The sequence below is a fragment of the Gymnodraco acuticeps genome, unplaced genomic scaffold, assembly GCF_902827175.1.
Source record: "Gymnodraco acuticeps unplaced genomic scaffold, fGymAcu1.1, whole genome shotgun sequence".
Taxonomy (NCBI): domain Eukaryota; kingdom Metazoa; phylum Chordata; class Actinopteri; order Perciformes; family Bathydraconidae; genus Gymnodraco; species Gymnodraco acuticeps.
The window spans coordinates 178,702-196,671 of NW_022989921.1; the positions used below are offsets into that span (position 1 = coordinate 178,702).

At 43.6% G+C, this 17,970-nt stretch overlaps 1 protein-coding gene across 2 annotated transcripts in view; it reads left to right on the forward strand.

Annotated features, from left to right (window-relative positions):
* Nucleotides 1-1,994: 1,994 nt before the first annotated feature.
* Nucleotides 1,995-17,970, forward strand: part of LOC117542281 (zinc finger and SCAN domain-containing protein 12-like) — a 38,456-nt gene continuing 22,480 nt past the window's right edge. The window contains exon 1 of one of the 2 annotated variants that reach the window (XM_034209849.1): nt 1,995-2,377. In XM_034209849.1, coding sequence (XP_034065740.1) covers nt 2,191-2,377 — 187 coding nt within the window. In that variant the 5' untranslated portion in view covers nt 1,995-2,190. The remainder of the gene's footprint in view (nt 2,378-17,970) is intronic. The other variant, XM_034209850.1, reaches the window with a different exon arrangement.

Here is a 17,970-nt window from a genome sequence, read left to right on the forward strand (position 1 = left end):
TGTTCAACAGAGACTGAAGCTTCAGAGAGAAACAGTGTGTTTAACAGAGACTGAAGCTTCAGAGAAACAGTGTATTCAACAGAGACTGAAGCTTCAGAGAGAAACAGTGTGTTTAACAGAGACTGAAGCTTCAGAGAAACAGTGTGTTTAACAGAGACTGAAGCTTCAGAGAGAAACAGTGTGTTTAACAGAGACTGAAGCTTCAGAGAGAAACAGTGTGTTTAACAGAGACTGAAGCTTCAGAGAGAAACAGTGTGTTTAACAGAGACTGAAGCTTCAGAGAGAAACAGTGTGTTCAACAGAGACTGAAGCTTCAGATAAACAGTGTGTTCAACAGAGACTGAAGCTTCAGAGAAACAGTGTGTTTAACAGAGACTGAAGCTTCAGAGAAACAGTGTGTTCAACAGAGACTGAAGCTTCAGAGAGAAACAGTGTGTTCAACAGAGACTGAAGCTTCAGATAAACAGTGTGTTCAACAGAGACTGAAGCTTCAGAGAAACAGTGTGTTCAACAGAGACTGAAGCTTCAGAGAGAAACAGTGTGTTCAACAGAGACTGAAGCTTCAGAGAGAAACAGTGTGTTCAACAGAGACTGAAGCTTCAGAGAAACAGTGTGTTCAACAGAGACTGAAGCTTCAGAGAGAAACAGTGTGTTTAACAGAGACTGAAGCTTCAGAGAGAAACAGTGTGTTTAACAGAGACTGAAGCTTCAGAGAGAAACAGTGTGTTCAACAGAGACTGAAGCTTCAGAGAGAAACAGTGTGTTGAACAGAGACTGAAGCTTCAGAGAGAAACAGTGTGTTTAACAGAGACTGAAGCTTCAGATAAACAGTGTGTTCAACAGAGACTGAAGCTTCAGAGAAACAGTGTGTTTAACAGAGACTGAAGCTTCAGAGAGAAACAGTGTGTTGAACAGAGACTGAAGCTTCAGAGAGAAACAGTGTGTTTAACAGAGACTGAAGCTTCAGATAAACAGTGTGTTCAACAGAGACTGAAGCTTCAGAGAAACAGTGTGTTCAACAGAGACTGAAGCTTCAGAGAAACAGTGTGTTCAACAGAGACTGAAGCTTCAGAGAGAAACAGTGTGTTCAACAGAGACTGAAGCTTCAGAGAGAAACAGTGTGTTCAACAGAGACTGAAGCTTCAGATAAACAGTGTGTTCAACAGAGACTGAAGCTTCAGAGAAACAGTGTGTTCAACAGAGACTGAAGCTTCAGAGAGAAACAGTGTGTTCAACAGAGACTGAAGCTTCAGAGAAACAGTGTGTTTAACAGAGACTGAAGCTTCAGAGAAACAGTGTGTTCAACAGAGACTGAAGCTTCAGAGAAACAGTGTGTTTAACAGAGACTGAAGCTTCAGAGAGAAACAGTGTGTTCAACAGAGACTGAAGCTTCAGAGAGAAACAGTGTGTTCAACAGAGACTGAAGCTTCAGAGAGAAACAGTGTGTTGAACAGAGACTGAAGCTTCAGAGAAACAGTGTGTTCAACAGAGACTGAAGCTTCAGAGAGAAACAGTGTGTTCAACAGAGACTGAAGCTTCAGATAAACAGTGTGTTCAACAGAGACTGAAGCTTCAGAGAGAAACAGTGTGTTCAACAGAGACTGAAGCTTCAGATAAACAGTGTGTTCAACAGAGACTGAAGCTTCAGAGAAACAGTGTGTTTAACAGAGACTGAAGCTTCAGAGAGAAACAGTGTGTTCAACAGAGACTGAAGCTTCAGAGAAACAGTGTGTTCAACAGAGACTGAAGCTTCAGAGAGAAACAGTGTGTTCAACAGAGACTGAAGCTTCAGAGAAACAGTGTGTTCAACAGAGACTGAAGCTTCAGAGAGAAACAGTGTGTTCAACAGAGACTGAAGCTCAGAGAAACAGTGTGTTCAACAGAGACTGAAGCTTCAGAGAGAAACAGTGTGTTCAACAGAGACTGAAGCTTCAGAGAAACAGTGTGTTCAACAGAGACTGAAGCTTCAGAGAAACAGTGTGTTCAACAGAGACTGAAGCTTCAGAGAGAAACAGTGTGTTGAACAGAGACTGAAGCTTCAGAGAAACAGTGTGTTCAACAGAGACTGAAGCTTCAGAGAGAAACAGTGTGTTGAACAGAGACTGAAGCTTCAGAGAAACAGTGTGTTCAACAGAGACTGAAGCACACGGAGAAACAGTGTGTTTAACAGGAAGTGGTGATTTAGTAAACATGAGTGTTGTGCTGCTCTCGTTGGTGAAGCAGCGACTCACTGCGGCTGCTGAAGACATCTTTGTTCTGTTTGAAAGAACGATAGCAGACTACGAGGAGGAACTGTCTCGTTCAAAACAGGAGAACGAGAGACACCGGAAACTACTGGACGCTGTTTTACAGCCTCAGCTTCAGATCCACAGAGCAGGTCTGTTCCCTCTTTATTCACTCTCTCTCACTCTTTAGACTCTGTATTAACTCGTTAGACTCTTAATTGCTGTCTCTGCCATCTGACACTCTATTTTACACCATTTCATGTTTCTCTTTATTAACTTTATTATTTATTTATTGTGAATGTCCTGTATTGGTCTTAAATCTCAAAACATCAGCTCTTCTTTTTCCCCGTGGATGTTCTTCTTGACCCTCGGAGAAGGAGAAATGCTGAGTCGTGTCTTTCAGGCATGTCCTTTCCTAACAGAAATTAGAGGAAACATAAAACATGACATTATTGCAGAGCAAGTGTGTTATTTATGAAAGAGGTGTGATTGTGTTTAGATATAATCCATTTTTCAACAGTGAGCTACAAAGACAATCAGATTATGAATGAAGTTCATCAACATTCAAATATATTTTATTATCAAAATAATATGTATCTGTTATCAAAACTAAGTGCAACTGTAGAAGCTTGCTCTGTTTGGTTGTCTCACTGAAATCATCACTTTTACCACATATACAGAATATAAAGAGATAAATAGAAGCAGTTCTCACTTTGTGTTAAATAATCTTTGCCTTCAATACATTGAAATAAGAAAGCTGACAAAAAAGTAATGTTGCTTGTTAACATCTAAATGTAACCTTTTGCATGGAAAGAACACTCAACTTCACTGGTGTGTAGGTGATCTAGAATGTGGTAATGTTTAATGGCATGTATATCAGTGTGTTATAGTCAATACTTCATCTTTTTAAACCAATTGCTTTCTTGATTCTTTGTACAGTATGAAAAAAACGGGTCTTTGTACCTTGGAGTCCGTGCTGAAGTTCACTGCTGAGTCCACTTCTGTCTCTCATTCCCCTGTCTGGATCACATAGAGCAGGGGTCTCCAACCTTTCTCGATCTGAGAGCTACTTTGAAAACATGAAAGTGGTCAAGAGCTACTTGCATCGCATCGCTTACATTTATTCACATAAAGTCATCAGTTGAATTAAGCTACTTTTGTACACGTGGGAAATTGCAATACCCAAAGCTTATCAAAAATCTTAACTTCACATCAAGGTCCAAGAAAACAACAATTTCTCACATATTATTATGGCCCACATAGTAAATACATCGCCTTAATCACCACCTTACAAGCATCTTATGGCACATGTGTAAATAAGGAAAAGGCAGACCAAGAGTGCCTTCACTTTTTTAGAGTGAATGCACTCTTGGTCTTCCTCTCCCGGGGGGTCCTCATGAGAGCCAGTTTCATCATAGGCAAGGCAAGTTTATATAGCACCTTTCAACACAAGGCAATTCAAAGTGCTTTACAAAAATGAAAGACATTAAGAAAATGGCATTTAAAAACAGTCATTAAAAATCAAAGATAATAACAGACACCTTAAAAGAAAAAAATACACGAATAAAAGCAGCGGCAAAAAGAAAAGTCTTCAATCTGGATTTAAAAGTAGTCAGAGTTGCAGCGGACCTGCAGGTTTCTGGGAGTTTGTTCCAGATATTTGGAGCATAATAACTGAACGCTGCTTCTCCATGTTTAGTTCTGACTCTGGGGACAGAAAGCTGACCAGTCCCTGAAGACCTGAGAGATCTGGATGGTTCATCATTTAGCAGGAGGTCAGAAATGTATTTTGGGCCTAAACCATTCAGTGCTTTATAAACCAGCAGCAGTATTTTGAAATCAATTATTTGACACACAGGAAGCCAGTGTAAAGACTTCAGAGCTGGACTGATGTAATCCACTTTCTTAGTGTTAGTGAGGACTCGAGCAGCAGCGTTCTGAATTAACTGCAGGTTTCTAATGGATTTTTTAGTGAGACCTGTGAAGACACTGTTATAGCAGAATGTTTAATACAGCGTATTTCTGATATTCAATAAAGATCACATGCTATTCCATATGATGTGTGTTACTGAGTTGGGTCACACACAGTTGGAGAGACAATGGTCGTTCTGAATTATCAATAGATGTATTCATTTTAAGTGAGCCGACACCGAGGGTAGAGGAAGTTCAGAAGGCTTCAGGTTATAAAAACAGTTAACCTTTGTTAGTTAACTAATCCTAAAAATGTCAGGAGACGATGACGTTTAAACATATACAAGTATAGCTTTCAGAGAGATAAACATGTGACATTTGTGTGGTAGGCTGCATGATAACGTGTGTGTGTTCATTGCAGTGGCTATATATGCTGTATGATTGTTTCTACTGACGTGGGGCATTTCTGCGATTGGCTGATGTGGCTGTTATTGTTTGTTTGTTGCAACTACTAAATAATAATTATTGATCAGCGATATATCTGTGTTTGTGTTTTATTGATTCCTCTCTGTTTCATTCGTTCCTGTTGTGTTATGCTGGATCGCCACAACAACACCATTACAGTAGTCCAGTCTACTGAAGATAAAAGCATGGACAAGTTTTTCCAAATCCTGCTGTGACATTAGTCTTTTAATCCTAGATATATTCTTTAGGTGATAGTAGTCTGATTTAGTAACTGTTTTAATGTGACTGTTGAAACTCAGGTCAGAGTCCATGACTACACCTAGATTTCTGGCTTTATCAGTTGTTTTGAACATTGCAGACTGAAGCTCAGCGCTAACTTTTATACGTTCTGCCTTGGCTCCAAAAACCATTACCTCAGTTTTATCTTTGTTTAATTGGAGAAAGTTCTGACACATCCAGTCATTGATTTGTTCAATGCACTTACTCAGTGTTTGAATTGGAGCTTAGTCTCCTGGTGAAATAGTTATGTAAATGTGTGTGTCATCTGCATAGCTATGGTAACTTATTTTGTTGTTCTTCATTATCTGAGCCAGTGGTAGCATGTAGATGTTAAAGAGAAGAGGCCCCAAGATGGAGCCTTGAGGAACCCCACATGTCATATTTGTCAACTCAGATGTGTATTTACCTATAGAAACAAAGTAGTTTATGTCCTTTAAGTAGGATTCAACCCAATTTAGAACTGTTGCCTATAGAAGTCTCAGTAGGTGAATGCTTGCATGATAAGGTAGTACACATAGAGTCCAGTGGAGGGCGGAGCCTGTGAGAGATATAACAAAGTAGTTTCTCTCCTTTAAGTAGGATTCAAACCAATTTAGAACTGTTCCCGAAAGTCCCACCCAGTTTTCCAGTCGGTCTAGTAATATGCTGTGGTCAACAGTGTCAAACGCAGCACTGAGATCTAACAATACTAACACTGAAGATCTGCCACTGTCTGTGTTTAAGTGGATGTCATTGAAGACTTTTCCAAGAGCAGTCTCAGTGCTGTGGTTTGGACGAAAGCCTGACTGGAACACATCCAAACAGTTATTTGAATTCAAGAAATTACCCAGCTGTTGAAAAACAACTTTTTCAATGATTTTACCTAGAAATGGGAGGTTTGATATGGGCCTGTAATTGTTCATTACTGAAGCATCTAGATTATTCTTTTTTAAGAGCGGTTTAATGACTGCAGTTTTCAGGGCCTGTGGAAAAACACCTGAGTGAAGAGACTTATTACTATGTGAAGGAGATCTGAGGCCATGCAAGGAAAAACATCTTTGAAAAATCCTGTTGGAATAATATCAAGGCAGCAGGAGGAGGATTTCAGATGTTGTATAATGTCCTCTAGGTTTTTATCATTAATCTGATGGAATTGTGTCATGGTGTTTGAATTGATTTTAAGTGGACACAGGGAAAACACATCTGCTGTACCTGATACAGAGGCACTGACTGCTTGTCTGATTTTCTGAAATATGTTAGTGAAGAAGGCAAAGTCATTGCAGGCCCTGGTGGATATAAGTTCTGAGGCTACTGACACTGGGGGGTTTGTTAGTCCATTGTTTTTGTTTTTGGCAATGATGTCAGAGAAGAAAGACTGTCGGGCAAATTTCAATTCCAAATTATAAAAGCCAAGTCTCTCTTTATAGATTTCAAAGTGAACCTGGAGATTTGTTTTTCGCCACTTGCGTTCAGCTTTCCAACACTCTTTTTTTCTGTTCTCACGGTCATGGCCTTTCTCCATGGAGATATTTTCTTGCCAGTCACTTCTTTTACCTGAGTTGTAGCCATGGCATCTATAACATTTTTAATTTAAAAAAAAAAAAGATCTACTAGCTCATTTACTCAAATGTTAGCAGGGGCAAGTGTGGAAGAAACATTCTGAGTAAACATTTCCCTAGTATTTTCAGTTAAATATTGCTTTGTGGTTATCTCTTTTTGTACATTTGTGTGAACAGAAATAGAGCTCTCAAAGAAAACACAGGAATGGTCAGAGAGTGCAACATCAGTCACCACAACCTCAGAGATATTCAGACCCTTTGAGATCATTAAGTCCAGAGTGTGCCCCTTATTGTGCGTGGGCTCCGTCACATGCTGAGTTAGTCCATAGTTATCAAGAACACAAAACAGTTCTTTAGCCCCTCTGTCCTGGGGGTTGTCAACATGGATGTTAAAATCCCCAACAATGACTAGACGGTCAAAGTCAATACACACTATAGACAGCAGTTCAGTAAGGTCATCAACAAATCTTGCACAGTTTTGGGGTGGTCTATAAATATTTAGGAACAGAGCTCGAGAGGAGCATTTCAGCTGAAGGGCCACATATTCAAAAGAAGCAAAGTTCCCATACGATGTCTTCCTGCATTGAAGGGAATCATTGAACAGAATAGCAACTCCACCTCATTTCTTATGCATTCTTTCCTGACTCATAAAACTAAAGTTGGGAGGGGTTGATTGAATAAGAACAGCTGCTCTCTTATTTTGTTCAATCCATGTTTCCGTTTTCCTGGAAAGAGTTGAGAGTGCCATATACCCTTGAGCCTGGAACCAGCACATATCAGTTATAGTTGCAGCATATGCTGTCTTGAAGGGGGGGAGGTGGTTGACGTAGGCATGGTGATGAAGACGGGGGAGATGATGCACCTCTCTGCTTCGGTGATAGTGGTGGGCGTCATTGAGGGGTGGGGGTAAAGGACACGCTGCCAACCCTGTGTATCGCCTTAATGCTGTCATTGAACTCCAGGAAGAACTTGGTGCCAACCCTCTGTATCTCCTTCTTGTGGTCATTGTACTCCAGTCAGGTGGGCGAGGGTGAAAGATTGTGCAGAGAGTAGAGAGCTGGGGGGTGAAGGAAGAGTATCCTCAAAGGTGTTGATAGGGGGAAGGAGGGCGGTGGAGACTCCTCCATTTGTCTCATAGGTCTCTCATAATCAAAACATTCCTCAGGCGGGTACAGTGATACTTCAAGCTTTTCTGTCTGATGTGTTGTGTCTTTCTCCTGTTTTGATTCCTATTGTCTCTTGTCCTTGGCAGAGGGAACATATTGATGACGCAGGCAGTTGAATATGTTGGAGATAAACAATGTTACTCCTGACTTGTTCAGGCAAACTCTATTTGCCTTGAAAAGATGTCTGCGGTCCCAGAAAAAGTTTAAATTGTCAATAAAATGGACAGAATGGTCAGTACAGACGGTTGAAAGCCAGGTGTTCAGTGCAAACAATCTGCTGAATCTCTCCACTCCTCTTCTGACTGGCGGTAGAGGGCCACTGATGAAGATCTCTGCATTTAGAGAGCTGACAGTTTCCAACAAACATTTAAAGTCGTTTTTCAGCCCTTCTGACTGTTGTTTCACAACATCATTTGTTTCAATATGCAGTACCACATTCTTCACAGACGGATGTTCAGCCCCAATATACAGGATCTTCTCAGCCAAGTCAGAGACCACATCCTTGGGAAAACAGAGTACTTTGGTGTTGTTCTTACTACACAGACTTTTTACATCTCTTACAGCAGAGTCACCCACAATCAGAGTTTCAGGCCCAGTCGTTAGCTTTCCCTCTAGCCTTTTACTTTTGGAGTAGCTATTGGTCCTTACCCTGCTGTGTGAAGAGGACAGGTTATCCAGGTCATCAGAAAGAGATCTCCGGTTCTGGGTCAGTGGAGCGTATCTGTTGAGGATTGGCACAGTTGGTGGTTTAGGAGGATTGTTTGTAGTTCTCCCTTTTATCAGCTGTCCACGGCTGTTTCCTAGTATGAACAGGGGTTGATGGGTGATAACAATGCAGGCCAGCCGGTCGCATCACAGATTTCAGAGCGCTGGGCTCTGCCTGTTATTTGTCCTCCCAAATCCCATGGAAATGATTTACTCTTAGGCCTTGCACCCAGACATTTCCAGGGAGGACTACCACTTGTAGATTTATTACCCAGTTCACAGCCCTCCTGTTCTTTGGAATCCTTTTAGCTTCTAACTAGCTGTGAGTTAGCATGCCCTTTTCCATTATTTTGCAACACTGGTAATGTGGTGTCATTCCCACATAATCCATAAATATTTTTAAATAATGCTGTCAAAATTATCGCGTTAACGGCGGTAATTAATTTTTTTAATTAATTGCCTTAAAATATTTAACGCATTTAACGCATGTGCAGAATGGCCCGCCCCATACATCATACCAGTGGCAGCGCCAGGGTATGGATTTCAGTAGCCACTTGTCTGGAAATACCGAAGACCAGAAATGGTTTTGAAAACTTTTGTCACGTAGTGATCGTCTTCTTATTAGAACATCTTTGATAATATCTTCTGGCCAATCAGAATCAAGATAACGGCGTGGTGTTGTTGCAGGAAGTCCCGACGGAGAATACTTTTGCTGTAGTACAGGGGTGCACATAACTGGTACGCAGGTTATGTGCGTAATCCGAAATGCGTACCGTCACTTGTGTCACAAAGCGCATTTGCGTACCGACGTACTTGTGAAGCTTTTCCAGAAGGCGGTTAGATCACCGGACGACAGAGTCGGTCTCCGTGTGCACAGACAGGGCTGCTGTTAACGTCGGTCTGTTCAACGGAATTGTGCCAAAACTACACCAACCAGCTGCGGAGGGAGACTCCTCCCCCCCCCCCCCCCCCCCCTTCACTGGAGAACTGCGCTAAAACAGCTGATCAGAACGTTCACACTCTGTGGTCACAAAGTATTCCACTAGCCGCCGCCCCCCCCGTCGACTTTCCTCAAGTACTCCCCCGTTGATAGAAATCAACAGGTAATGAATTAAGACCCCACGGTTTGATGATTGATAGGTGTGTGGGTTGTCTTTCATTTTGACACACAGAACATTTTTAGAATAAACATACATACTGTATGTTAAATGGATATATCCGCCTTCTTTCATTTATCTTTCCATTCCCACAACAATATACATAAATAAATGGCATATTTTGGACATAGTTCGAATGGTGATTAATCTGATTAATTCATTTTTAAGCTGTGATTAATCTGATTAAAAATTGTAATCGTTTGACAGCCCTAATTTTAAACAAAGAGAGGTCACAACATAGGCTACTATCTCTTGGTAACAGAGGGGGGAAGGTAGAGCTTTGTCACACCGATGATGGCCGACAGACCCTTTCAGGGTTAATGAATAGTGGATAGGAGGATTCAAAAGGATTTAGGAGAAGAGACTGCAGTGCTTTGAGAATCCGACTGCACTTACACTATCAAGGTATTCATTTAATTTCAAGCCTTTATTTTCCCAGGTGTATCCTTTGAGATCATTGATCTCTTTTTCAAGGGAGTCCTGCTATTTATTTATTTATGATGCGCCAGCAAATGTTGACTTTATTTGATCATTTCAGTAAAAACGAACGTTCATATTTCAGAGAGGAAGAGACAGATCACTGCATAAATATGCAAACCTACAGTTAACTTTACTGCTGGAGAAGAGTGATCAGGGTGGGGGAGCTGTGGCTGATGGGCCATTAGGTGTGTAAACACACAGCTGATCACCTGAGAGCTGCCATTTCATTCAGACTATTTAAAAAATAAAAAAAATGGTCTGATTTGAACAATGAACTCAATGTGTGATTGTTATAGCAGTAATATTAAACACTAATAATAGAGTAAACTATTAACAATAGTATAATATTATAGCCCGTTTGCCCGTGGGGAGATGACGAGACTTCATTAAAAATAAACCTCTTTTTAGTGAATTACTGAGTTTGGGCAAGTTAATAACGTTTTAATTAAGTTGACTACAGTATATTCCTATTTGTCAGTGCTTTCATGTCAATTCGGTAACTGTTGCGACCTGGCTCAAAAGGCCACAACAAAAAGGAGACACAACATGTCAACGGGTAGGTAAAGGTGTTTATTTGCACAACACTGGTCAATTCAACACATTGGTTATACTCATCAGAGCCGGGTGCCTGCAGGAAAACAGAGCGAGAGCAGACAGGAGCAGAGAGGCTTTAAAATAGCTGCAGAGCACCAGACCCAGGTGCCCTGAGTTAATGCAATCACTGCAATCAATGCAGCCAAGACAGGACAGCCACACCCTCTCCACTGATGAACCCACAGGGGCATCACAGCCCCCCCCTTAAGACGGAGGCCCCAAAGGGATCCCCGAAACAACACCAAATATCCAGAGCCAGAGAGACTCCCTACCCCACCGGGGCACGAGAGAGAGCATCCGCCCAACTGGAGAACGACTGTACTGCAATCTGATTGTCCAACATGTACTGGACCTCAGCCTCCAGCACCCTACGCTTATCTGCAGGACAATGGTAAAATCGCTGCTTAATTGGAGGACTGTCCCCCACGTCGATATCATGCTCCACGAGAGTTGTGCGCGATGGCGTATCGCCGAACAGTACCACAAACTTCCCGATTAAAGCCGCCAATTCATCTCTCTGTGCTGCCGGTAAGTGACTCAACAAGCGATCCAATTGGCATAACGACTCCGAATTCCTCAGCCTACCAGACATAACAGGTTCATCTGGTGCCTTAACATCACACTCCTCAGCCAACCCTCGATCTGAAAGCACAGAATCAACCATCATTATGGGGCCCACACCCAACTTTTTAACCATGAAGCTATCCCCAACGGTATCACGAACATAGTACGGTTTCAGGAGGTTGACGTGACACAGTTGAGACAACTTCCTCCGATTTGGAGTAGCAATCAGGTAATTTTGATCTGACACTTTACCCTCAACATTGTACGGGCCGGCAAACTTGGCTTTGAATGGTGAAACCTGCAGTGGCATCAAAGCCAACACCTGATCCCCTGGGCTGAATTCACGATACTCGGCTTTACGGTCATAGAGTCTCTTCATATTAGCCTGAGCACCAGCTAAATTTTTCCTTGCCATTTCCACCGCTACATACAGGCGATGACGAAAGCCCTGTATATAGTCCACTACATTTTTAGGTGGCTCACCCTCAACCAAACCATCCTGGAGAACAGATAACACCCCACGCACCTTATGCCCAAAGACCAAATCATTAGGGCTGAACCCTGTACTTTCCTGAATGACTTCCCTGGACGCCAACATGAGCCATGGAAGTCCCTCCTCCCAGTCCTTCCCCATTTCCATACAATAAGCACGCAGCATGGACTTCAATGTTTGATGAAACCGCTCTAGCGCCCCCTGGCTTTGGGCATGGTAAGCCGACGCACGGTTATGCCTGACCCCCAGCTGCTGTAGAATCTGTTTGAACATATGGGAAGTAAAGTTGGTACCCTGGTCGCTTTGAATCACACGTGGGATCCCAAATGTGGAGATGAACTGGGTTAAAACCCTAACTACTGGCTTCACTGAAATGGAGCGCAAGGGAAACGCTGCAGGATACCTTGTAGTCTGGCACATTATAGTAAGCATGTACGCACAACCGGACTTAGAAGGAGGCAACGGCCCCACACAATCTATGATCAAATGCTCAAAAGGTTGACCAAGGGCTGGAATGGGACTGAGGGGTGCAGGCTTCACCACCTGACTTGGTTTACCAGTGAACTGACATATGTGGCATGCTTTAATATAACTTGCAACATCGCGCTTTAACCGAGGCCAGAAAAAATAGCGTAGGACACGGTCATAGGTTTTTTTTATCCCCAAATGTCCCCCACTATCATGCGCAGTTTGCAATATCACATCACGAAAGCTACTCGGCACCACCACCTGAAAAATTGCCTCCCCCACAGCATCACCAACACAGGGCACCCACTTACGCACCAGCAAGTCCCCCTGAACAAAGTAACCCTGGGCTATGTCTCTGACCTTCTCTGCCGGCAACACTTCAGTCCACAGAGCAGAAAGAGATGAATCGTCCCTCTGACTCCTGACCCAGTCCTCCTTTGACACCGACGAAGGGAGATCAGGCAGTGAGACCACATGTACCACATTACTTTTGCTACACTCCGAAACATGTGGGTCAGCAGACATTTTACGGCTCTGTGCACGTGTCACCGCACAAACTGGAAACACACTTGGAAACTGCAAACCACTCTCATCTGGCTCCCCAGATGCCACCGGCCTGGAAACCACCACAGGCGGTGGCACACCAGCCCACACAGCACTACCAGCGAGATCGTTGCCCAAAATCATATGTATCCCATCGAGTGGCAACGCGGGACGCACCCCGATAGACACAACTCCCCGCACCAGTTCGCAATCCAGCACTATTGTATGCCGTGGCACAGGGATCAAGCCCATCTCCATGCCCCTCATCAGCACAAAATCCCCCGTTTCTGTCTCTGACGAAAAAGGCAACACTGACTCAACAATGAATGAGTATCTAGCCGCTGTATCACGCAACACCTTAATCGGCACATATTTGTCACTACCGACTACTGATACTACCGCTTCAGTGATGAACGGCTCAAAACCAGAACCCGCATCCGGGTCGGCACAAACCGGCTTCTTATCAGGCACCATGCCCGAGCCTACACCCAACGGTTTTTTATCCACCACGGCAGAACAACACATGGCTGGAGCATGTGGTGACAAACGAGGCTTCCCCTTCGTTTCCAGCAATGGACACTGCTCCTTCCAATGACCCCCACCTTTGCAATAGTGACATTGGTCCACTTTGGCCCCCTCGGGTCGCCCTGTACCTGCAAATCTACGGGAGGAGCCTGGTGAAAACTTTGCACGGGCATCTCCATTGTCTTCTCCACGTTTCCAATCACCCCTAGAATATTTCTCCGCAAAACTGCCCTTATGTGTCAACACAAAATCGTCCGCTAATTCAGCAGCTCTAAACGCGGTGGGAGGTTTCTGTTCATTCACATACGTGGCCACACGCTGAGGGAGAATGTTTTTAAATTGTTCCAAGACAATGAGCTCACAAAGACCGTCAAAACTTGCAACCTTTGCTGCCGCGCACCACCGCTGAAAATGAGAAGTTAAATCACGGATAAACTCCACATGTGTCTGCTTATCTCCCTTGACCCCACTTCTGAACCTTTGACGATACGCTTCAGGAACCAGTTCGTAAGATTTCAACACCGCTGATTTTACTCTATCATAGTCCAAAGTATTTTCACCACAAATAGCTGAATAGGCTTCCTGTGCTCGCCCAGTGAGTACACACTGAAGTAACAGCACTCTGTCCGAATCTGACCAGTTTCTTGCCTCTGCTATGTGTTCAAATAGAGTGAAAAAAATGTCCGGGTCACGCTCATTGAACTTTGGCACTAATCGCAAGTAAGAAATTATATCACCACTGCCTGATGCTAACCTAGCACCACCATCCTCCCCTGGAGAAAACTTGCCCTCTCCCATCAGCCGTAATCTAGCATGTTCCACCTCACATTTCATCTTTTCCACCTCCAGCACCTTCTCCACCTCTAAACGCTTCTCTACCTCCTGCTGCTGACCCCTCATCTCCAACTGCAACTTCTCCTGCTCCAACTTCAACTCCAACTGCAATCTCTCCTGATTAAACTGCATGGCCAAAAGCTCCTTTTGCTGTTCGAATGTCAAACCAGCTGTCTGAACCACTACTGGCCCGACCCCTGCCACACCAGACTCACTCTTCTGTAACACTCCCCGCTCAAACAAAGATGACACGATGACAGCTTTAATGTCATGTTTCCGCTTGCTCCCTACAACAGCAATTTCATAATGCTCTGCTATTTCGATCAACTGCGCCTTCTGGAAACCATCCAAGAAAGATACTGAGGGCGCATCCACAAACGCTGACAAAGAAGCCATAATATATTGCCTATACCCAATCAGAAAGCAAAGTACTCAACTGTCAACACGCCTGGGCGAAAAGACAAAACCCAACAGAGAATTCCCCCCTAACTGCCTTACCAAAATCTTCCTAATCTCACCTAGTCTTCATGTGGCTTGCGGCGGGTAACTACGCACTGGAACCCGGCGGATTTATGGAGCGACCTGCACGCAGGTAACACCAAGAAATCACGCGGATGTGCCCCCGAGACAGCTGTCCGAAAACAGCTGACACCAACCACGTCGCCACAACACTATGAAAAAAACAAACAGACAGAACCCAAGGGGAAACGCCACTTAAGCCTAGCGGGGAAAATCTCTTTTACAAAAGCGTAACAAACAGCAATATCTTACCTTCTGATTGGCACACAAAACCTGATGCCATGTCAAACACTAAAGCATCCTGAAACCCAAAAGACATGATGTGTCCCCCAAATAGCAGCGCAGAGCCAGCACACAGCTGGACCACAACAATGAATCAGCTGCTCAATGAGCACTACACAAACTTTTTAAATAAATAACCCGTTGGACGAGCCCCCATTTGTTGCGACCTGGCTCAAAAGGCCACAACAAAAAGGAGACACAACATGTCAACGGGTAGGTAAAGGTGTTTATTTGCAAAACACTGGTCAATTCAACACATTGGTTATACTCATCAGAGCCGGGTGCCTGCAGGAAAACAGAGCGAGAGCAGAGAGGCTTTAAAATAGCTGCAGAGCACCAGACCCAGGTGCCCTGAGTTAATGCAATCACTGCAATCAATGCAGCCAAGACAGGACAGCCACACCCTCTCCACTGATGAACCCACAGGGGCATCACAGTAACACAAACATAAATGATCGTGAAGATGATGATTAAATTAGGATTACAAATCGGTAGTGAGAGCCGTGCTGCATTTCCTCCCGTCGGATGTGATATAAAAACAAACAGATTATTTTTGTAGTTGTAAACTCAAGTGGATGAAACTACATTTATTAGTGCTTTCATGTCAATTCGGCGAACATATGATACATTAAATGATCGTGAGAATGATGATTACAAATAGTTTGTTTGAGCCGGTCTGCATTTCCTGATGAAAAAACAAACCGATGGTTTTTGTAGTTGTAGTACGCCAACGTGGAATAAACAACATTATTTTGTTAAATAAAAGCATGGTGATGTTTTGTAAATGATTACATGTCTCTTATTTAGCACAGAATAGGATCCTATCTGTGACATATGGATCCTAACAAATATCCGCTATATCAGATACCTGTAGATCTATCAGCTTTTTATTTCACATGAGTTCCAGTGTGGCAGCTTTTTAATCACTGCTCCCCCTGGTGGATCCATGATCCATTGCAACAGGTTTCATTACAATTAAATGTATTTATCAAGGGGTCGTATCAAGTCCTGCGGGGGGTTTTCCTTTCAGGAGGGGCCCACCCCATGCCGATCACGGGCCCACATGGGTAGGGGCGTCCAAAATGATGTGCTACATCTGTAGCTGCTGAGCACATGATGATAAAGCCTTGAATAGTGAATCTTGTAACCTGGAGCTCAACGCTCTCAAGACAGTGAGATGGTTGTGGACTTCAGGAAGAACGCAGCCCCACCCGCCCCCATCACTCTGTGTGACTCCCCAGTCACTGCTGTGGAGTCTTTCCTCTTCCAGTGACTTTTATCCACCTGTTACGTCCCCCTCTAGGGTAGAGTAAAACAACACACCAGAATGGAATTGGTAATAATTATAATAGGGTTTAATGAGTAACAAACAGGTGTACAACAAAAAGAGGGTAAATATAGCCTAAGCCAAACTAAAGAGCCAAAAGGGCACAGGTAAACTGCTAAAACAGAAGGAGGACTCTAAAAATGAGACTAGTTGACACACCTGAGATCACTTCCAATCAACACTAAATGGAAGGAGGATGCAGGTAAACGCAGCCAACACGGGGGAAACAAAACACGCTACTCTAAACACATATCACCACACGCTACTCTAAACATAACTAAACACCCCTAACACACAACACTAAACAGACTGCAAGGAATCTGGGTGTGACCCTAGATAACAACCTGTCCTTCACTGCAAACATCGCTGCTACAACCCGTTGCTGCAGATACACGCTTTACAACATCAGGAAGATACGTCCCCAGCTGACTCAGAAAGCGACTCAGGTTCTGGTCCAGGCTCTCGTCATCTCACGCCTAGACTACTGCAACTCCCTCCTGGCTGGTCTACCTGCATGTGCCATCCGACCTCTGCAGCTCATCCAGAATGCAGCGGCTCGTTTGGTCTTCAACCTTCCTAAATTCTCCCACACCACTCCGCTCCTCCGCTCCCTTCACTGGCTTCCGGTAACTGCTAGAATCCACTTCAAGACACTGGTACTTGCTTACCATGCTGCGAATGGATCTGGCCCTTCCTACATCCAGGACATGGTTTAAACCGTACACCCCAGCGCGTGCACTACGCTCTGCATCAGCCAAACGACTCGTTGCGCCCTCGCTGCGAGGGGGACCCAAGTTCCCATCGGCGAAAACACGTGGGTTTGCTGTCCTGGCTCCAAGATGGTGGAATGAGCTCCCCATTGACATCAGGACGGCAGATAGCTTGCACATCTTCCGGCGCAAACTGAAAACTCATCTCTTTCGACTCCACTTCGAGCGTTAGAACTATTAACGAAGCACTTTTATACCAATAAAGGACTGGCTTACCTAAAGCCAGTTGAGTAGCACTTGAAATGTTTGGCTCTATGAAACCTGATGTACTTATATGATTCTGTTTTCTTCAAGGTTGTGTCTTCCTGGTCGAATGTACTTATTGTAAGTCGCTTTGGATAAAAGCGTCAGCTAAATGCAATGTAATGTAATGTAAACACATTTTCAGAAGAGTCAAAATAATCTACTAGCTTAAGTCTGTAAAGTCCACACAGGAGCAAGATGTGTGAGGCGTCTGATTGCAACAGAGCCTCCCGAGTGATAGCTGTCCCCAGGCTTTGTAGCGTAATCTCTGGCAGGTGTGCGCTGGGATGGCACAGGGATTTTTCATTTCAAACCTTTATTTATACAGATAAATCCCATTGAGATCATTGATCTCTTTTTCAAGGGAGACCTGCTCAAGTAGTTCCACATGAAACATAAAAACATAAATAGAACAACAAAGGACATCATACAGCATCATTTACATAATTATCCACATAAACAGGTACCAATAGCTTCCGATTGAGTCGCATCCAACCGAGCTTTAAAAACATTTAGTGGCACCAGATTGTTCAGTTTCCATTTAATTTGCAGACTATTCCAAGACAGAGGAGCTGCGCATCTAAAAGCTGTCTTCCCTAAGACAGTCCTAGCAGTTGGCACATTTAATAAAACCACAGCATTCGATCTCAGGCAGTAGCCACTTACAATTCTCCGTGAGATCAGGGAGCAGATATAAGATGGAAGTTTCCCTAACATGGCTTTGTATATAAAAATGTACCAGTGACTGAGCCTCCGTACAGTTAGTGAAAGTAAACCAGCCCTTGCATACAGGGTACAGTGATGGGTTAATGCTTTACAGTTTTGTCACAAATCTTAGTGCACTGTGATACGCAGCATCTAACTTGACCAGGCAATTGGCAG